Source organism: Acinonyx jubatus, chromosome B4, assembly GCF_027475565.1.
Source record: "Acinonyx jubatus isolate Ajub_Pintada_27869175 chromosome B4, VMU_Ajub_asm_v1.0, whole genome shotgun sequence".
NCBI classification, from domain to species: domain Eukaryota; kingdom Metazoa; phylum Chordata; class Mammalia; order Carnivora; family Felidae; genus Acinonyx; species Acinonyx jubatus.
The window spans coordinates 117,287,251-117,309,493 of record NC_069387.1 but is presented as its reverse complement, the minus strand read 5'-3'; the positions used below and the strand labels follow the sequence as shown (position 1 = coordinate 117,309,493).

Sequence of the window (22,243 nt, the reverse complement as noted above, 5' to 3'; positions counted from 1 at the left end):
CTTGAATCATTTCTCTTCTGTAATTGCTGAAGCCTTTAAAGGAGTACTGTCAGTCAGTAACGGTTTAAGATGGAATTTTACCCCAACCTTTTCCTCTTGTATTTTTTTATTCTATTTAAATATTGCTGCGTCATTGTTACCTGTGTTCAGATCTGTTCGTTGAGGATAAGGTTTGATTATGTAAGTTTTGATTATAAACCATTTTTTTGAGGCAAAACATCTGTTTGATTTTTTTTTCATATTAACAAAAGTTTTTTAAAAGCTGGGAAATTATTAAATTAATTTTATTAATTTACCTGAAGAAATACAGGTTCCATCTTGATATGAGTATACTATTTGGCAAGACCTGACAATGGGCCTCACAGTGTGGAATTATTTTATAGCTAAGGAAGAAACCCTAATTTGCTTTTTGGTTTCTTTTGCTATTCCATACAATATACTGCCCTACTCAGTTCCTCCCTAGCTCATTCCTGCTGCAGTCCAGCCTCCGAGGTGGGTGAGCCCAAAGGCACCCTTGTTCTCTGGACCCTTGTACTGTCAGCTGACCAGTTGAAGCTGGAACAAACCCAAAGGCCAAGGCCATTCCTGCCCTTTGTAGTAATGTGTCTGTCCATTCTCATAAAATTAACTCCAAAGAGAAGAATCAACACCTATAAATTGAGTCTCATAAATATTCTTTGATCCAAGGTTAAAAACAATAATAATAAGTTGATGAATTTCCAGGAAGAAAATAAATTTATTTTTTTATACCTTCAATCTTAACAACACTTTTCTCTCATCTGAAAATGAATTTCTGGAAATGTTCCTAAATGTGACAAAACTCAGTGTCTATTTCCAGAAAGATAGATTCAGTCTGTATAGAGAATTTAAAAAAATTTGGACTGGAGCAATGTTTCAAGGCCACAAAGAAAATAAAGTAAGGACTGTGTTTATCTTCCCTATAATTTCCTCCCTCCCCCATAGCACGTAGGGGAGGCCCTGTCAGATCATTCTGAATTCAAAGCAGGTGGCTTGTGATTTCTGGACAAAGTGGAGTCATAGAAGAGCAGATGATGGCGCTGCCTAAACAGAGTTAAATGGATGTGCCACGAACTTCTTCAAGTGGTTATCAAATAAGAGGTCGGGATGAATTCCAGACTGAGTTGGTATGTGCTGGGGCTTGTTACTCCCAAAATGGCTGCTACGACTTATGTGGATGATGTAAATATTTGGATCAGCATTTGGCTGTAGTTCTGCTTTAAATGTACGGAACTCACATTGAAATTTAGTTATAAACGTGCCTGAGTTAATTCAACAGTTAGAGAATGAGTTTGCATATGATTTGCATGCTTAATGTACTAATACCTGAAATGTCCCCATAACCCCAGCTTCTCCCCACTTCTCCCCACCCCCAGCCCTATTCCCAACCCTTGCCCCGCAACCTGTGGTACCCCCATCTCCTGCCATGTCTGTTCAGACTGTTTTGAAAACTGCCTGTTGAGCTCGGCCAAGGTGTACCCAGATGAACTATGACAGGTCTCATGTGAAGATCTGATGCTTGGTTTAAGTTGTCACCTCAGCAAACACTGGATCGAAGGATCTTATAACATCAACGAGCTCCTCTTTTTGTATCATTCCACGGAGTTGCGTGCAAACTTCTGTTGTTCCATTAACAGTGTTCCCTGTGACTTAAATGTACAACACCTGTTTGCTATGTTGTTGTTGCTTTATCGAGGCGGGGGGCGGGAAGCAGGTTAATGGGGCAGATTAGAGGACTTGCCAGATTTGGGGAGAGCTTTTAATTAAGAATTCATAGCTGCGTGTTTCCAGAGCTTTAACTATAGGTATTATCACTTAAAGGTTATTACACTCACCTTCAAAATAATATCAAAATCCACATTTCCTACATTTTCAATTTTTACTAGTTTTTTTAAAGAGCAAATTACAGCCCGTTGAATTAAAGACTAGAGACATAATTAAGACCAGATGTTTGAAAGAGAAGGATAAGAGAAGATCATAATAGGCAGCCAGAGGAAAACTTACTCCTAAAATTAATTGAAGTCAGTCATTGCTTTTACAAAATAAAAGTTCATATAAATATAAAGAGAAAACTCAAGAATGAGTCAAGGATGGGTCCTAAGGCACACAAAAATGCTAAAGTAATCATTCCAGGTAAAGTCTTAACTGTATCAACAGACAGGAGACAGGAGAACCGAGCCATCTTCAAGTACAAAGAATAGCTTAGACTAGAGCGTGAGGGAGAGCTCGAGAAAATCTGATAGGTCACACACTCAAGTGAGAAACTAATGAGCTAGCATGATACTAACGTTGCTCTTCCTGAGATTAGGAGTGACCCATCTCACAGAGAAAAGCTTCACATTCTCTGCCCCAGTGAAAAGGCATTCTGGAGGGGCTCTAGAATTTTCTTCCATTTTTCCAGAGCCTGTTAGAAACTTCCGAAGGCAAAGCCTATGCCTCCCACTTCCCAGCATTGGCAGCCACCTCATGTAAGTCCAGACCGAACAGAGAAAACTGAAATGCTGGTCCTCTTCCCCAAAACACACATCCTATTTAAGCTATTCCTGGAGACTTGTGGTTTTTAACCTGTTAGGGTCTCTGATCCTTTCAAAGAATTTAATGAAAGCTGTAGACTTTTTCTTCCCCAAAACATACATCTCCGTCCACAATTTTGCATTCTTATCCTAGACTCCTTGAAAATCTTCCTTAAGAAACCCTACAGCATCAACCTATTTGCTAGTACTTCTATGAAACTTGGTCTCTAACCAAAGTTTTACTTGTTTTTGGAGTTCATGAGACCTGTTTGTATTCTTTCAACTCCTGAGAAGAGGAATTCCTTATAATTCTACAAGACCAGCCAAATCCAGGTTAAAAGAGAGTGGCTTTGGAAATCTGCCTGTTGTCTAGTTTTGTTAATGTCCATCTGAGAACAAAGAGCTGAATTTCATGAAATGAGAATCTTCAGGGAAGAGTGTGAGAAATCTCCCATACATCATACCTAAATTGGACTAGAGCCCAGCAAACACCTGCCAGCATGGACCTCTCACTTCATAGATGCTCACACTAAACCGTTATATGAGGCTAACCTCATGGAAAACGGTAAATGAAACTACGGGATGTCCTTCTGTCTCAGGTCTTAGTGGGCATATGCGTTATATGATACGCCATCATATGTGCACGTGCTTGTATTTGTGAATCATTTGCACATATGACCAAACTTGGTATTTAAGTGTTTATTATTCATGTGTGCTTTAGGTTTTCTGAGAAAGGTAGCTGAATACATCCAAGACAGTCACAGTGGCATTTTATCAATCCAAATGAATTCAGACGAGGGAAACTAGTCATCCATTCGTAATTTTTCTTCTAAAATTTTGTTTAGAGTCACACTTTTACTACCTTTTCTCCAGAGATATAAAATTATCCCAAGAACACAGTACATGTCACATTTGGAAACTGAAATTCATGGAACTGTGTATTCTGAATGTAAAAGCAGTTCAAACTAAAAATTTCAAATAATCAAGGTTAAAAACAGAAAAGTCTTTTCAAAGTTGTATGTTCTTTTCTGTTGTGACAGAAAACTATGAATTAGTGCCTCATTTATGAAGATCTCTATGTTTTATTTTAAAATTACTTAGCTTAGGGCGTCAATCTAAAAATGGAGTAACTTCTTTCACACCTCAAAAATTAACTCAGCTTTGGGAAATATGATGCTACCACATATAAAACCGTAATAAACAGTAAAAGTATTTATGTGCACATAATACACCCAAATGCATTTGCACATCCCAGCACACGTGTAGAAGAAGAACTCAGGCTAGCTATAGGGAATGAACTTGGCCAACTGCTCATATTACGTCTAGAATAAATGTGATTTTCAGACAGGAGACTGGGGAGAACCTTCCATTACCTTGCGACCTCCAAATGAAGCCACAGCCTCCACTCCAGTACAGTACTGGCAACACCACCCAGAAAAGCTCATCTTCCAATCGTGTGATTACAAAGCTTTTGTAAGTTACTATGAATTCAATATTTGGGTTCCAGAGGGGATAGAGGGTGTGTTTCTGGCTTGTTTACTTTTATGTTGAAAATATACCAAAATGTCCCCTGCTGAAACTCTTAAAGTATTCTCCCATTCTTATTCTTTTTTTTTAATGTCTTACTTATTTACTTACTTATTTACTTATTTATTTATTTTGAGATAGAGAAAGACAGCACGAGCTGGGGAGGAGCAGAGAGAGAGGGAGACACAGAATCTGAAGCAGGCTCCACGTTCTGAGCTATCAGCATAAAGCCCAACGCAGGGCTCGAACTCATGAACCACAAGGTCAATGACCCAAGCCAAAGTCAGACACTTAACTGACTGAGGCACCCAGGCGCCCTGTCCCTTCTCTTATTCTTAAAGTAGCCTTTTCTATACAGAGAAAGTCCAAGTAAATAGAGCTTTATAATCCCTTTGAATCTTGTGAGCTTAAGATCTATTTTGTATATAGTTGTATATCTTAAATGAGATAAAGCATGATCTTTAAATGGATATGAATAGAAGTATAGCACATACAGACATCTCCACTCACTAATGATCTCAAAACATTGGCTCTACTACCAGATTTTTTCACTAGAATTATAATACTGGGTATTTTTTTCCTAATAGAAGAGAGAATCAGGCTTAGCTGAAAATGCAATATAAACAGGGAGGTGTTGAAAAAATACTGTAGGTTTGGGCGGGGGCAGGTGGTGGTTGTCATGACTACAGCTGGAGAAGGAAAATCACCTCTTTTACAAAGAAATGTTTCAATTAGGGTAAACTTCTCTGATAACTTAAAAAACAAGGATTTCACGGAATTCATTTTTCTTAATTTGATTAAGATGTGGGCATTCAGGTTGTTGCTTAGCAATTTGGCCTTTTTTTTTTCATTTTGTTATCTATCCCTTTTTTACTGCCTACTTATTGTGAAGCACTGGATTTATTTCAGCAGTAATCTTTCCAAAACTGTAGGATTGAAATGCCTCCTTCCTCCTCCAAAGCTCAAACACCAAATCCCTGAGCCTTTGGAAACTCTCCTTTCAAGGCCCTTAACCACGCCCTCTGCTCTCCAGCCCTTAAGGGCTCACCCTCTTCCAGTCGGCAATTTCCTGGTTTGCAGGCCTGATTCCCAACTGCGGTTTTGCGGAGTGCCAGCGTTTCTTCAGTCCTGTCAGGAAAATAATTATTTTAATTCACTTTTTTAAAAAAACAACAACAACACATAAGAGCTCTTTTTTTTTTTTTTTTTTTTGAGGGAGATTAGGGAGGGAAAAGAATGACAAAGGAACCCGACTGAAGCTTCAAAGAGTTGAAGAGGAGTCTATTGGTGGAAAGGCAAAAGAGGCATTTTGCTACAAACTGCCCCGCAGCTAGAACATGGAGCCTGAGTGGCGTTTTGTCCCGAGGCGGTATTGGATCTGATCACCTAACCGCACGGTGGTTAGTCATTCCTGGGAGGAGACTTTTCTCATCTTCCCCCTCCCCCATTCAGCCCTCCGTGTGGGTTTGCAGCAGGGACTGAACTCTTTCCGTTCGGTAACAACCGAGATGCCGTTCTCCCTCCCCGCTGGTTCCCATCCCGCGCCCATCCCGTTCTCAGGTGGATCAACCACGGGGCTCGCAGCTGTGAAAGAAAAGACCCCTAACTGCGTCTCCGCCCGAGAACAGCCTAACGTTAATTACCTACGCAGCCAAGTCAGCCCAAATGGGGTGCATGTTGCTTAGCTTCTCAGCTGTCTCACACAACCCTGTAATTACGTAGAGAGTAGTGTGATTTATTTTTGCAGACATTGCTGCCTCAAAAAAAAAAAAAAGGAAAACATTTTTAGATGCCCCCATTTTGCAGTTAAATATGATTTGAAAGATGGCATCTTTAGAAGATGCTGCAGTTTTATTATAAAGAGCAATTTACAGCCCTCAGAACTGTAGTTAATTCTACAGCATTCTCTTTCTAAAGGCATTTATTAGAATGAGTTACTGTTAGTTTTTTAAAGTTATTCAGCAACTTTCAGCCAGGAAACCCAGCCAATAGGACTTCCACAGTTTGGTTTCTAAATCGCAACTCATATTTATACTCTTTTTCATAAATCATTGAAATGTTTTGTATTTTAGTATTTAGGTTCTATGCTGATAAAAGAGCTCAGAGGGACAGAATCAACCCAAGATGCCTGTGCAAAAATGAGGGTAAGTTTGCCAAACAATTTTATTTCTAGTCGCTGAAATACTCAATACCGGGTATGGTTACAAATTGCCACTTTTCAAATGACTATTTTCTTCATCTGTTGGTCTGCTGAATCACATTGCTGTTCCATAAAAAGGTGTTTGGGCTTTGTTCATGTTTATACTTGAGTTTATCTCACTGTAGTTTGAGTTGATATGCATTGGATATATTTATGTATTTATGCCATATTACATTTATTATTTTTAAAAATTTAAAGTTAATCGTATATACACTGGTCATTATCCAGATTGAGAAAAATGGTCTTTAGTTGGTTGCAAGAAAATGCTTTAAGCACCTACCTGTCAGTCTGAGAACATTTACTGTAAAGACCACCAGTTAACTAAAACATTATCAAATGCTAAAGTATTGAGAGCATATTATATAAAGCTAATGTTCTTTATGAGTATTAATTCTTAATTATTCTGGGTTGTTGTTTTTTAGTATAAGAAAAAAAACCATTCAACTCTGAGTTAAATCATGTAAGGGCAGTAAACGTTGACAAAAAGGGCAATTGCAAATGCCTGTGATTGGTGATTGCTGGGTTCCTAGGAAGCTGTATTAGCCAGACCAAGTCTTACTCCTGCTGCACACCCACTTTAGCTTTTGGTTTTTTCCTGTATCCTTTATTCTTGCTTCCTCCATAGCAGATATATAGAGGGGTGTGGCGCTGACTGACAGTACAGATTGAGAATAGGCTTACTCCATATAGCAAGTAACACTCAAATTTAAGTTTGTCAGCAAGTGAACCCTAACTCTTATTTGTGGCCAGTTTACATCATCATTTATTTTATATGAGCAGTGTTGGGTGGGAAATATTTAAAAGCATTGAATTAAACTAAAACAGTTATGAAGGCAAATATGTAATACTGATTGCTCTTGGAAGGCTGAGGGTGTGTGAATCTTCATGAAACTGAGACCTCAGTATGTGATCACTGATTTAATATTTGGATCAGCTCAGTAACAGAAAGACTGAAAATAGTTATCCTTCTATTTGATGTAGAGTTATACTTCTATTGTCAGTGCCAAAGAATCTTTATCCCAGGTACTATATTTAGATGAAAAAAGCTGTGGTATGTGTCAGGAACTCTATGTTCTGGTTTTCTTGCTGCTTACATGCTGTGGAAGTCACTCTTAGTCATAATAATAATAACTGCTAATATTTACCAAGTAGGTAAAATGTGCCAGTCTTCTATGCTGGGTGCTTTGTGTGTTTATCCCACTGAATCCTATCACAAACCTAGAGATTAGTAGTGTCCTTACCCCCACTTTACTCTTGAAGAGACTGAGGCTGAGAGAGGTTAAGTAACTTTCCCGAGGTCACATAGTGAATAACTTGCCAATCTGGAACTAGAACGCAGATCTGACTCCAGCATTTAACTACTGCACTTGCCTGCTTCCCCTGGGCCTCGTTTTCTTACTTAGAAAATGAGGACATGGGACGAGGTGCCCTGTAGGGGTCTTGGTTCACGGTTTTATAATTCTGGGAATCTGGTATTCTCAATATATATCCGCTCTAAATTATGTCACCAGTGAACAATAAAATGGGAACATTTTTCAATCATCAAGCCTCATAATAATTTTAGAGCTATTTATGAACGTGTCTAAGAAATTAATTTGGCATCTCTGATTTAATGCTATTAACTCAATTATCTGAGTCCAGCTACTTCGATGCTGTAATCCGCATAAATAGTGCATACAGCACATAGCACCATTTAAAACCAGATTTGTGATTTGAATTTCAATTTCTTGAAATTAAGTGGATCTGAAATTCCATTCTGATAACAGGGAAGCCATTTTAATAGTGTCAGCGGAGAATATTTTAAATACTTGTCTGTTGCTTAACATGAAACAGAAAATGCCTTCTGTTTAGAAGCCATTCTTCTGTTCATTGGGGTTTTTCTGGTTTGCTGCCCTTGGTGTTTATTTGGGGTAGTTTACATGAAAATAGGGACTTCATTGCTTCTTAGAATATCACAAACCCTTATCTCCCATCTTGATTAAATAAATATCAGTCTTTGGTACAGTGGCTGAAGTTGCAGTGGATGCAACTTCAGTGGATTTATTAGAGCCTTTCAAAAGGAGAAACTCAGGTTTGCTGTTATCTGGGACTATTGTATTGTGAATTAGAACTCTCACCAACTGAAAATGGTGTGGATCTCAACTGGCAGTTAATTTTCAGTTTGAACTTCAAGACGCTGTTTTATCTGTTTTCAACATGGTAGCATTGCAGTCAAAAGTCCCAGAATGATCAGGTCTACCCAGGGGAAATACTTTAGGACTGGTGATCTTAGAAGTTGATATATAGTAATATCATTAGGCCAAATTACTGTAGATTAAAACTTTACCTGGTTTTTAACTCTTTGGGTGTAAAAAAAAAAAAAAAAAAAAAGACGTTTTCAATTCAACAGTATGCATTTTAGCTGAAATTAAAATTTCTTTCCCAGTAAGAAGTAAATCAGTATGGTTCTTTATTCTGAGAAATGCTTCCTTAATGTACTTTGTTAACAAAGATGACTAAGATTTGGCTCCTGCTCTCCCTGAGTTCACAGTTCAGTAGAGAAATCCTACAAGTTAACATGTAATTCCCCCAAAGTAGGAGAAGTTTCACTATAGCGTAGTCTTCATGTTTCCATCAACCTGCAGGATCATCACAGATGATCCCCAAAGTGACCAGCAGGCATGGTCTCCTAAAATCAGTTTTTCAATACTAACAGCAGCTAACACTTGACAGCTGTAGACCAGGCCCTGCACATGTGATTATGTGCATTAATTCATTTAATCATGAGTGAGTATTGCTACTGTCCCCACGTTACATGTGGGGAAACAAAAGCCAATGAAAGTTAAGTAACTTACCCAAGGTTAGCCAGCAAGCAGTGCAACCAGGGTTTGAACCCAGGTGATCTAGCTCCACCACCGAACTCCAAACCCTAGGCTGCACTACCTCTCTAATGAGCCCTTGGAACATTTATTGCCCGGAGTTTGAAAATAGCTGAAAATGTAGGGGTGCCTGAGTGGCTCAGTTGGTTAAGCATCCAACTCTTGATTTCAGCTCAGGTCATGATCTCATCATTTGTGAGTTCAAGCCCCACATCAGGCTCTGTGCTGGCAGTGCAGATCCTGCTTGGGATTCTCTCTCTCCCTCTGTCTCTGCCCTTCCCTCTCTTTCTCTCTGAAGAGAAAGAAATAAACTTAAAAAAATTAAAAACAAAATAAAATAGCTGAAAATGTGGATCATTTATGTTGACAAAGAGCTTTAGGAACCCTCAAAGAGTCTGTAAAATTAGCTAAATTAAACCATGTAGGTACAGATATATATAGTAATTTGGGGTACATTCTAATGTGTTAACCTAAATAATTTTAAGAGACTTTTTCTTGCATCCTAAGCAACTATATTTTTTTCCATAATACTTAAATACATGTACTTTGCCCCAGCACAAACCAAACACAATGTTCCCCCTTCAGAAACATTTGGAGTGTTTGGTGGTCACAATTGGTTAATTTCTAAGTTTATCTAAGCCTGTTTATTCATCTCTAAGGTCCCCTCCATTTCTGAAACCAAGATAATTCTACACTGATGTCCTGGTATTTTATTATACTCCTATTATTTCAGTCAAAAATAGGCCATCATCAAAAATAGGCCACACATAAGCTAATGTATGTGAGATGGTAGTAATTCACATCATTCTGTTCAGGTCAGCCAGCCTTTTTCCTCTTCAAACTGCCTTATAATTTTTCTAACAGACTTTACTTTTTAGAGCAGTTTTAGGTTAACAGAAAAATTAAGCATAAAGTGCAGTTATTGAACATACCCCCTCCACCATTCCCTTCCCAGTTTCGCATATTAACATGCATTGATGTGGTACATTTGTCACAATTACGAACAATATTGTTATTAACTAAAGTCTGTGGTTTCCATTAGAGTTCATTCTCAGTGTTATACAGTGTTTGGGGTTTTGACAAATGCAGCCATTACAGTGTCACAAAGAATTGTTTCATGCCCTAAAAATCCCCTGTGCTCTACCTGTTCATCTCTCCTCTCCCCTGCCCCCCAGCCCCTGGCAACCACTAACCTTTTTACTGTCTTCTGTCTTTTCCAGAATGTCAAATAGTTGGAATCATACAGTGTGTACCCTTTTCAGACTGGCCTCTTTCATTTCTTTAGCAATATGCTTTTAAGCTTCCTTCCTCTATGTCTTTTGTGGCTTGATGGCTTTTTTTTTTTTTTTAATGTTTATTTTTGAGAGAGAGAGAGACAGAGACAGCATGAGCAGGGGAGGGGCAAAGAGAGAGGGAGACACAGAATGTGAAGCAGGCTCCAGGCTCTGAGCTGTCAGCACAGAGCCCGATACAGGGCTCGAACTCATGAACCATGAGATTGTGACCTGAGCCAAAGTCGGATGCTTAACCGACTGAGCCACCCAGGTCCCCAATAGCTCTTTCTTTTTATCACTGAATAATAATCCATCATATGGATGTACCACGGTTTGTTCATCCATTTACTTATTGAAGGCCATCTTGGTTGCCTCCAGATTTTGGCAATTATGAACAGAGGCGCTATAAATATTTGTATGCAGGTTTTCGTCTTAAGATTTTTTTTCCTGGATCCACACCCTCTTAAAATTATCTTCTTAATTGTGTTTAGTGAAGAAGAATCAATAGGAAGTTACATTAAACCCTGATAATTTTTTTAAGTAGAATTGCAGTTTTTGTCTTCTCTTTCAGAGTTTTCTTTAATAAAAGCCCAAGAGATTAGATATGCCTTGATATTGAGGCATACTTTTAGGACGAATGATTTCTGTGAATTATTTCGCTCTTCAGTAGTACAGCTTGGCTGCCTATTACCTTTACTGTGACAGCTTTACAGGCATTTCTAGTTAAAATTAAAGTCTAAAAACATATATTAGTAACATATGTGAGAAGTTGTAAGAAGTATCTATTTGATCTGAACATATTCATTTAGTGCTGCCTTTTATGTTACTAGTTAGGTTTTCCAGCTAAATCTGTGCTCAGAGACAGGCTTCATTTCTGAAAGGATTCCTGAGGGGAAGCATTAGCTCTGGGATCCTGAATATGATGCCCCCAACATGCTCCCCATGGAACACAGAACCTTCCTTCTGTCACACCTCATGTCACCACTGTACAAACCTGGTTGCTCATGCCCCGTGCCCCTTAGAGGGCAGGAACCATGTATATTGTCACCCCAGGGCCTGCCATAACATAGCTACCTTTAGGGTGGTTTTGATGGTGATCAATAAAGTGATGCCTGTAAAGGGTCTAGTTCACTAAAACCTCAAAACACGTTGACCTCTTCCTCCAAAATGTTTGAACAAGTAAATTGATAGATTTGCTTTGGATTATTTCATTTATTTTTTACTCAACTATAATGTCAGTATTGCAGTCGTTACCCTGGTTTTCTGCATTCACAATATGTAAGAAAGTATTCAAAAACTTAGGAATCCTGCACTCTTATTATTATTTTTTTTAATGTTTGTTTATTTATTTTGTGAGAGAGTGTGTGCATGCGTGGGAGGGGGGGTTGATGGAGGGAGCAGAGAGAGAGAATCCCAAGCTGACTCCATGCTGTCAGCACAGAGCCTGACATGGGACTCAATCTTATGAACCATTGAGAACATGTCCTAAGCCAAAACCAAGAGTCGGACACTTGACTGACTTAGGTGCCCCTTAGTTCCAGTTTTTAAAGGCCATCACCAAGAGGAAGAGAAAATGATGGGAAACTGTTGATAAGATGGTAAATGTAATTTTGCAGTTTTATATTTTGGGGGAAGTAACTTGTTCCTAAATCGATTGGGAGTTAGCTTGCCTCTTAAATAATGTGTTCACAGGACTGAACTTTACAACGCAATAAATAGGTTGCTTTGGCCTTTCAGTGTTCTCTTTGGTATGAGTAATTCCCACTTCAAAGATTCTAAGACACACAGTGGTTGCTCAAATGAGGGATTTGCTCTGGCCAGATGACGTTCTACTATTCCTTTTTGCCTCCCGAGACTTCCACATACCCCATCCCCCAGCCCCGAATTTTGCCTCAGGGTATAATTATCACTAATATACAGTATTCAGTCACTTCCCTAATTAAATATACTATTAGGAAACATCTGCTACTATAAGAGGTAGGCTATTATATTCAATTTCATACTCTAAAATCTTTCTCTAATCCCATAGTTGATGATGAGTATTGTTCACAGGTGTTTGTGCTCGAGGCAATTTCTCTTTTAAGAAAAGAAAAATACCTGTTTTCAACTACAATCAGGTAGAAATCCGCCTTCTCAATGCAAAATAGGAAATATGTATATGTATATATATGTATGTATGTATATATGTATATATGTATGTATGTATATATATGTATATATATGTATGTATGTGTGTGTGTGTATATATATATATATATATATATTTTTTTTTTTTTTTTTTTTGTCAGGAGTAAGCAGATCTGGCAAATTTAAATTAGGGAATCTTTATTTCCCAAAGGGCTTAGATAGTTCAGACACCATAGTTCAGGTTTCTTATTGAGTCCATTCCCCTGACCTTGTCTCATTTTTAAACTTCCAATCTAGAAACAATTCTAAAGTTGAATTTTCAAATCTATAAATTTCCAAATGTACCTTGATTGAAGTGTGAAGACTGTCTTTTTTCTGTGCTTGTCAAAAAAAACAATAATGTTGGAGAATGGATTGGAATGCTTGAAATCAGATTTTAGAATTAGATGGAAATGTTGTCTCTATGCTCTTACAAGAGACTCAAACTGGGGACACCTGGGTAGCTCAGTCGGTTAAGCATTGAGTCTTGATTTCAGCTCTGGTCATGATCTCGTGGTTTGTAAATTCAAGCCCAGCATCAGACTCTGCTGACAGCATGGAGACTGCTTGGAATTCTTTCTGTGCCCCTCTGCTGTGTGCTCTCTTTCTCTCTCTCTCAAAAGAAATAAAAAGAAACTTTAAAAAGAAAAAGAAGAGACTCAAAACTTAAGTCATGTTTAGTTCCTTCTACAACTCCTGTCTATTAGGATGGTTTCCAGAAATCATTTCAGGGACTACTACTTAGGAACCAGGCTTGGAAGAAATGTGCAAACAGCTGTTTTTTTAAAAGTCTCCATTTGCCCAAGTTTCAGGGAGGAATAAAATATTTCATTTTTTGCTCCCTCCCAAGTACTGCAGGTCAGTACAGGTCTAAGCCCATAAATATGAGTGTATATTAAAATAACAGTATACACAAGGCAACAGCATTTCTAACTGCTCACTGCTAAGCTTTGCTCACTTGTACTTTTGCTTTGTGAGTGATTTCCTAGGGGTCCTCCCAAAGGAAGACTGAACAATTCTGATCATCTCATCCTATATCATCTTTATACACCCTCACTATTGCACATCACTGAAAGGTTTCATGGTCCTCTTCTGCCTTTAACGCCCACAGAAGCTCTCTTTCTAAACATACTGAGTCCATTGTCATTGGTCCAGATATATTGCTCTGCTGAATATTCATTGTTGGAACCACCATTTCACCACTATCCTAGCATGTAGCCCAGGGATTATTCACTTATGCTCACAGATGTTGACTTTACTTCTACTCTCTCTTGCCAGTGGGAAGATGTACCTTGGAAAGCAGATAAGTGAAAGCATCCATCCTCAGAATAAGAGCAATGGCTAAAATTTGTTGATGCTCACTACATGCTGGGCCCTGGATTATGTAATCCTCACAGCTCTACAAAGTCGATGCTATATTAACATACCCATTTTATAGATGAAATAACTAAGACATAGAGGTTAAATATCTTGACACACAGTGGAGCCTAGACAGGAATCCAAACATGCCCTTCTGTGCTATTATTCACTGTACTGCAGTGTCTCCTGGAGAAGGAGCTTATCAGTGGGTCTCTTCATAAGTTCAACATGACCATACCTATGTGCACACAAACACACTCTTTTTTTAATTTTTTTTAAATGTTTTTATTTATTTTTGAGAGACAGAGACATGGCATGAGTGGGGGAGGGGCAGAGAGAGAGAGAGAGAGAGAGAGACACAGAATCTGAAGCAGGCTCCAGGCTCTGAGCTGTCAGCATAGAGCCCGACATGGGGCTCGAACTCACAAGCTGTGAGATGATGACCTGAGCCGAAGTCAGACGCTCAGCCAGCTGAGCCACCGAGGCGGCCCCACACAAACACACTCTTAACTTGTTCTTATAAGTGATGGATTGAACTTATCATAAGTGAGAAGTCGGTGTGTTTTTTCACATGTTTACAATTAGCTTTTTTTTAAGTTTTTTTTTAATTTTATTGTTAATTATTTATTTTTTAATTTACATCCCAAGTTAGCATATGGTGCAACAGTGATTTCAGGAGTAGATTCCTTAATGTCCCTAACCCATTTAGCCCATCCCCCCTCCCACAATCCCTCCAGCAACCCTCTGTTTGTTCTCTACACTTAAGAGTCTCTTCTGTTTTGTCCCCCTCCCTGTTTTTATGTTATTTTTGCTTCCCTTCCCTTACGTTCGTCTGTTTTATATCTTAAAGTCCTCATATGAGTGAAGTCATATGATACTTGTCTTTCTCCGACTGAATAATTTCACTTAGCATAATACCCTCTAGTTCCATTCACATAGTTGTAAATGGCAAGATTTCATTCTTTTTGATTGCCAAATAATGCTCAACTGTATATATATACCACATGTTTATCCATTCATCTGTCAATGGACATTTGGGCTCTTTCCATGCTTTGGCTATTGTCAGTAGCGCTGCTAATAAACATTGGGGTACATGTGCCCCTTCGAAACAGCATACCTGTATCCCTTGGATAAATACCTAGTAGTGCGGTTGCTGGGTCTTAGGGTAGTTCTATTTTTAATTTTGTGAGGAATCTCCATTCTGTTTTCCAGAGTGGCTGCACCAGTTTACATTCCCATACAATTAGCTTTTTAACTAAAAAAAATATACATTTTTAAAACTTCTAATTTTATTATTATAAAAGTAATAAACATTCATTGTTATCCAGTTTTAAAACATAGATAGGGAAAGGAGAAATAAAAAGGGAGTGCCTGGGTGGCTCAGTAGGCTGAGCAATCTGACTTTATCTCGGCTCAGGTTATGATCTCACAATTCATGACATCGAGCCCCACATCGGGCTCTGAGCTGATAGCACAGAGCCTGCTTGGGATTCTCCTTCTCTCTCTCTCTCTCTCTCTCTCTCTCTCTCTCTCTCTCTCTCTGTATCTCAAAAATCAATAAATAAACATTAAAAAAAATTGTAATTTTATCACACAGAGATGGTAAACACCTCTCTGTTAACACCTTGTTCCTATGTAATCCTCCAAACTAATTAATCATGCATTCATAGGCATCTCTTTTCTACAAAGCAATAGGAATGTACTGTGCCTACTGTTTTCTATTTTCTAATCTATTTTTAACATAACATATTTTAAAATATTTTTGTTCCAATAAATATTTATCTTCAACATTATTTGTAGTGGTTGAACAATATTCCAATCAATAACTGAACCAAACTCATTTAACCAGTTCCCCTTGTTGGTCATTAGGTCATTTTGAATCTTTTCAAAATATAACCAACACTGTGGGCAACATCCTTACACCTACATCTTTTGCAACGGGTCTGATTGTTTCCTTAGAATTAGCCACTAAATATAGACTGGCTAGGTCAAAAGTATACACATCTTGAAACTCTGGGTAAAAATTGCCAAACTGCCTTCTAAAAACCTTGTTCCAGTTGACACTTCCGGAAGCAGTACACAAAAGTGTGTTGGTGTTTGGTCGTCATGTCTCTCAAGGTATATACTTAATACCTTGGATGTGCTCCTAGTTGAGGGAGAACTGGGGAACTTTTATGAGAAACCATACATCTTCAGCGTTACCCCTGGGCCTGTCAGCTCTGTCTGATCAACATCTATTCTAGAAGTACCTCTAGAATCTATGTTTATGACCTGAACTCTTTATTTTATGTGAAGGATGTTTTTTACTTTCACAGTCCCTGAGAAACCATGGAAGTTTAAATAATTCTTGTTATTTGCTCTGAAGACCAAGATCTGTAACTAAGTGCTAACTAAGGATTTTTGGAAATCACTTGTCAAGTGGAGGATAGTGTGTTTTGATAAATTAGCTTCTCTCTGAATTAATGTAGGATGCGGTACAACTGAGTTTACATGCATAGCAGCAGAGAACAGTTCTGACAGTGACTTTCAATCAAAAATCAACTATTTATTTAACTTATTTATTTTGAGAGAGAGAGAGCACGCACAAGCAGGGGAGGGTAGAGAGAAGGAGAGACAGAATTCCAAGCAAGCTCCACACCATCAGCACAGAGCCTGATGCCGGGCTTGAATTCATGAACTGTGAGATCATGACCTGAGCCAAGACAAGGAGTCAGATGCTTAACCACCTGTGCCACCCAGGAGCCCCCAAAATCAACTGTGTTTTTAGAACAGAAGTTTTCAAACTGTGGTAACAGCAGTAGCTTCTGGAAATTTGTTATAAGTGCAAGTCTTAGGCCTTATCTCAGACTCACTGTCTTAGTTTTTCAGGCTGCTATAATAAAAATACCATGTGACTGGGAGAAATTTATTTCTTGTGGTTCTGAAGGCTGAGAAGTCCCCAAGTCAAGACACTGGCCAGCCCTCTTCCTGGCTCATAGATGGCCATCTTCACTGCCCTCTCATGATGGAAGAGGACCCTTTTATACCTTTTATAAGCACACTTAATCCCATTCACAGCTCCACTCTCATGACCTAAGCACCTCCCAAAGGCCCCAACTCCTAATACTTTCGGCATTAGGATTCAACATAAGAAGTTTGGGAGATCACAGACCTTCAGTTCATAACACTTACTGCATCAGAAACTGTAGATGTGGGGCCCAGCGATTTGTTATTTACCAGGCCTTCCATGTGATTCCAATGCCCACGAAAGTTTGAGAACAGCTGCCTTGGTCCACTGGGCATTCCTGTTAAGTCTGCCATGCAGTTAGGTTGCCCTGGTGGAATCATTCTGCCATGGTGCCTGGAAAGCAGCCAGGGCCAGAGGAGTAGAGATAGAGGGCATCGCTTTGTGCTGTACTAGATTTGGCCAGGGTGTGTGAGTTACACTTGGCAGTACAATAGCCGTGTCTTGTGCCAAGGGAGTAGTTAGAATGGCTGCCTGCCCACCGTCTGCTCTTGTCACATGGTCGTACCAGGCTCTGTACTCACCCAGCCCTTGTGTCAGGCTTCTCCTGGCCAGAAAAGCCCTTGAGAGGTCATCTAGCCTCATTTCTCAGCCAAATGAGACTTACCCCTAAGTCATCAGTGACAAATAAGAGTCCAGACTATTTTTAAAGACATCCAGAGGGGAAAACTTCGCAGCTGCCCCTAATAATCCTCCTGCTGTTTCAAAAAGTCTTTCCTTCTCAGCACTTGCAATTTGAACCAGTTCCCTGTTGCAAAAATGAAGACCTAACCCTTCTCTCCTTGAGGCTGACAAATCACAAGGTTGGTAAGGCTTTCTCATCCCATAGGAATCTCCTGGCTTATCTCTACTCACATCTGTGGTTCTCCTCCAAGTTCTTTCAAGGCCTCCGTGCCTGGCTCTGGGCACCAGGGCTCTCTGAAAAGTCTGCTGAGCTCCTGGTGCACTGAGAGGCTGGCACTGTGGTTCTTCTTTATAAAGCTGGCTTTGTGCTCATTACCATACATTCATTCGTTTGTTCATTCACTTAATAATTATGGATTTCAGCAGCTGTTAGACTGAACCCTATGAAATTGCTGATATTTCACCATTTTTTTGACCCATAAAAAATGGCAGTGTCATAGGGCTAAACCTGAGACCATGTGCTAGTCTTTATGGGGGAGATCAGAGACAAATCAAGAAAGATGTGGGCCATCCCCCAAGAACTCCCTGTATGGTGAGGGAGACAAACCTGACACCCATGGCAGCGAACCCTAAGGGAGAGCGGCAGAGGTTCACAGGGCATACCTGGGGTAAGAGGTGGCCATCCTGTCAGGCTGCAAGGCCACATGAGGCTTTCCCAGAAAATGACATTGAAACTGAGTTCTGAAGGGTAAAGGTGCATTTCAAATAGCCGATCTGTGGTCTGCTTTCTATCTCTTAGAACCTCCACAACATAATTAGTATCACTAAATACAAAATACAACACTGCTTGTTTTCTACATTTTTTAAATCATTTGAAAGGCACTTAGGGCTACCACACATAATTGTCTGATCCTATTTTAATTTACTTGCTGAGACTGAATATAATAATTAAGCTTTGAAATGATCTAAAGAAAATATTATATGGCAAAATTAATAGTTACGACTCAGCGCTGAATATCTAACTAGAAAGCATTCTCAGGGTAGCCATGTGTAGGTTAAAAATATACTGTGAGCTGGATGGCAGTAGCCCATCCAGAAATCTGTTCCCCAGTCTGCGTTTAAAATACACTGGAAATGAGCAGGGTATTGTAAGAATGAAGGGTTGGTGATCTCTTCCCCATGGGCTGCCTCACTCTCTTCCCTCTCTGTACTGGTTATGGGGCACAAATGACTCTCATTAGGAACATAAACATCACTCCGGACTCCAACGCAACATTACGGCTCACAGCTGAAGTTCTCCCTGTTGTAAACCTCTTTGCTCTCACTCACACTTTACGAAAGCCATGCTCTGAGACCAGAGCATCCCTGCAGTCTCAAAGGATATTCTCAGACTCTTGACCCTGCATTAGAAAAGGAGAAACTGTCCCTTCTCGGGGCATGCTATAAGGATAAAATAAAAGTACCAACAGCAATCTCTGACTTGATAAAAAGATTAAAAGATGGTATTACTTTCCTTGGTGTGTCCAACAATCCCTCTTAAAAAAAAAAAAAAGGTTCTAAAAGTGTTCAGTTACTTTACAGTATCTCAGGTGCCCACCTCCAGATATGACATTACAGTCTGTATTCTGTGTAAATGCTTACAGATAATATAAACCCAAGTGCTAAATGTAAAGCTGGCTTTGCATTTAAGATTCAAAAGTTGCACTTTATTTTGGATTTCAGAAAGGTAGGTATTTTCCCTCTATAACTAAATACTGTTTCTGTTAGAGTAATAAAAGGATGATAATCTTATTTTCGGAAACTGTGAACAAAATACAATTGAATATCACTGTAATGCTCTTAGCAGGAGAGCAAGATGCTATGAAGGTTAAGTTAATTTTGGGCATTACCCATGAGTACTCAGCTGCTCAGGTATCCAGAGGTCCTCATTACAAGTGAATCTCTCCTATAAAGCTGGCACTGAAGGGGAGGGAATTTGAGGGCTTGGGGAAGGCTCAGAAAGTCCACCAAGAATATGGTGCAGAAAAAAAAACAACTGGAAACAAAAGAGAACCATAACATAAGGTTTGCCCTGAGCATTTCACTGGGGAAAAGAGCCTGAAGAAGTGAATTCTGTTTATACAGGTCAATAAGGCTTGAATGTTTAACATATGTACATATATGGGAGTATTAACTACCAGAATCGCAGCAAAGCTTGCAGATAAGTCACAGAGACCAGTGTCACCTGCCGCTCAGTGCTTTGTAACTTGAGCAGTGATGGCCAGACTAGGTGCCTCCGTCCCTGGGAAGGAGAAGAAAACAATAATTTCAACACGTAAGAGAAAATGGAGATGGTGGGATGTGGGCTGTCTGTGATTGGACTGGATCCCTGCTCATATTTCGGTATCTGTACGGCCTTCACAAAATGAAGTAGGCGCTTATTGGATTTCTTGCCTGATTATTCTCCCTGAAGACTCGGTATATTAGCTTTCTTCTATGCGTCTTCAACCTTTCATTAAAATAGCGTATGAAAAGACCTCTTTGAAAGCTCTGTCAAAGTACACCAACAGAAAATCCCCTAAAACAGGTTGGATTTCTATCTCTTAGAATTTTAAATGCCTTAAAGAAGGGGCATTACGTTGAAGAGCTGCCAGAGTGACTCTGCAGCCAGCCAGGGTCCATCATCATCTTGTCACGGCGCGCAGTGGGAAAGAAGCTCGGTTTGGGCTCCAGATTGGACTGTGTGGCCACCCCCAGCGCTGCCGTCCACACAGCCTGCAGCAGGGGCACACCAGCGTGGCCTTCAGCTGGGAGAGCAGGGGCTCTTGGCACCTAGAAAAAATGACCACCTTTTCTTTTGTCTTCCTTGTCCATGTTGTCTTTGCATATAACGTAGAATCCTTGTATCGGGACAGAAATCATCGCTGATGCCCTCATTTCAGCCTGAGAGCCCGTGTCCCGGCCTGCCCGTTGTCCCAGCCCTCCGCTCCCTCTCACTGACAATCACTGCACACCCCTCTGTGTTCTTTCCTCCTCACGCTGCTCTTAATAAAATCAGCAACAAACTTTTCTAGTTGCTGAAGCCCAGGATTTTGCCCAGAAGACCCAATACATGTAGCAGCCGCTTTGCCTGCCAGCCATGCTGTCGGGCTTCAATTTTTAGCTTTTTTCAGCCCTCCTGGTGTCGGGCACAGCTCCCACCTTCTAAGGAATCTGCCCCTTGACTTCTGCCATACTGTGTTCAGGCACCTTCCAACTCTGTTTCAGCTTCATTGACTCTTAATTCCCCACTCCTTAAGGGTTATCTTCCCCAGACAGGAGATTCTTAGCCCTCTTCTTGTTCACTCCTTGAGCCACCTCATCTCCTCAGGCACCCCTGCTGTGCACATGGATTTCCAGATCAGATTCTTACTTCTAATTTCCTACTGGACATCTCCACCTGATTACCAATGTTCAAGGGGTTTTCATGCAAAAGCATGCTCCTGTGTAGTATCCCTTATCTCAGTTGAGGGTCTCTTCATTGGTGACATCTTCTCGCTCACTCATCTTTCGTAGCAGATGGGTTAGCAGAGCCTCTCGAATCTTCTTCATCAGAGTTATGGCTCCCTCTTCCATGCTTGCACTTCTCTTTCAGCTCGGGTGCTTAGGGTCTCCTGTTTGAATGTACCTCTCCTTCCAGCCTTGCTGCATTCAGTCTCTAGCTGTTCCAGTGCATCCGGTCACCAGCACTGGCTTTCTGCAACCCAGCTCTGACTGTGTCACTCCCTACTTAAAAGCTTCCAGGGAATTCTAACTTGGCAGAGTAAGTCACAACCTTCCAAACCTGCTGTATCAGCCTCATCTTCCACCAATTACCCAAACCCACCCCATTATTTCTCATTTCCAGGCGTGTGTGTATGTTGATTCTTCTGCTAAAAAGCCTCCTTTGTCCTCTTTTGGCCCCTAGAAAATCCCCATTCATCCTCTTGGAACAGCTCAGTCAGCCCTAGCAGGCAGTCACTGCTTGTCAAATGAATAATGAAGACTTGCCCTACTATCTCCTGCAAAGTGAAGCTCTCTTTGCTCAGTACTCCGGAGGCACTCTGTTTCTCACTGTTGCATTTATCAGCATTTGTGTTGTGGCTTCTCTTTGTGGCAGACCAGGCCAGGAACGTGGTGTGTAGCTAGCTCCTGTGCTGCCTCTTCCTCTCCCTGCCCCATGGCAGACCTCGTTCCCAACCGTCTTTCCCACTGAGCCGAGACACAGGCTCACAATTTTCTCAATACCGCACTCGGGACGCCACTTGCTGCAGACTGTAGTTTGCACACAGCTTGAGGTCTGCTTGACGTGCCCTGAAGTAGACTCTGAGCTTTCCCAGCACAGTGGGCTGCCTACTATAACCACTCAATTGCTGAATGAATGACAAATGGTTTTGCTTTCTCCCTTTGGGGCTTTCTTAATACTAAATGAAATGTTGATATTTTGATCTTATATTGTTCGATGGTATAGATAGATGTGTCTGAGAGAAATGTATTCATGGCAAGGAATGAGGGAGGTAATTTGTTGAAATCCATTGTTACCCTTTGCAGAGAATTCTTCACACACACATTCAGTCCACCAAGCCACTACCCGTGCCAGCCGGCTATAGCTCTCTCTTTACAGAGCTCAGCCCACAACTTTGCCTTAAAATTGGCACACTGAGCGTTACTTCTTCTAGCTTTGCCTTTGATTTACCTTGCAC

At 40.2% G+C, this 22,243-nt stretch overlaps 1 protein-coding gene across 16 annotated transcripts in view; it reads left to right on the top strand.

Annotated features, from left to right (window-relative positions):
• The window catches only part of ANKS1B (ankyrin repeat and sterile alpha motif domain containing 1B), a 1,063,758-nt gene that overhangs the window by 1,001,920 nt on the left and 39,595 nt on the right, over positions 1 to 22,243 (top strand). For 14 of the 16 annotated variants that reach the window (XM_027071024.2, XM_027071022.2, XM_053226641.1 and 11 more), the window contains 2 exons: positions 3,876 to 4,004; positions 6,131 to 6,202. In XM_027071024.2, coding sequence (XP_026926825.1) covers positions 3,876 to 4,004; positions 6,131 to 6,202 — 201 coding nt within the window. Of the gene's footprint in view, positions 1 to 3,875; positions 4,005 to 4,051; positions 5,459 to 5,489; positions 5,619 to 6,130; positions 6,203 to 22,243 lie in introns of those variants that run through there. The other 2 variants (XM_027071029.2, XM_027071028.2) reach the window with 2 other exon arrangements.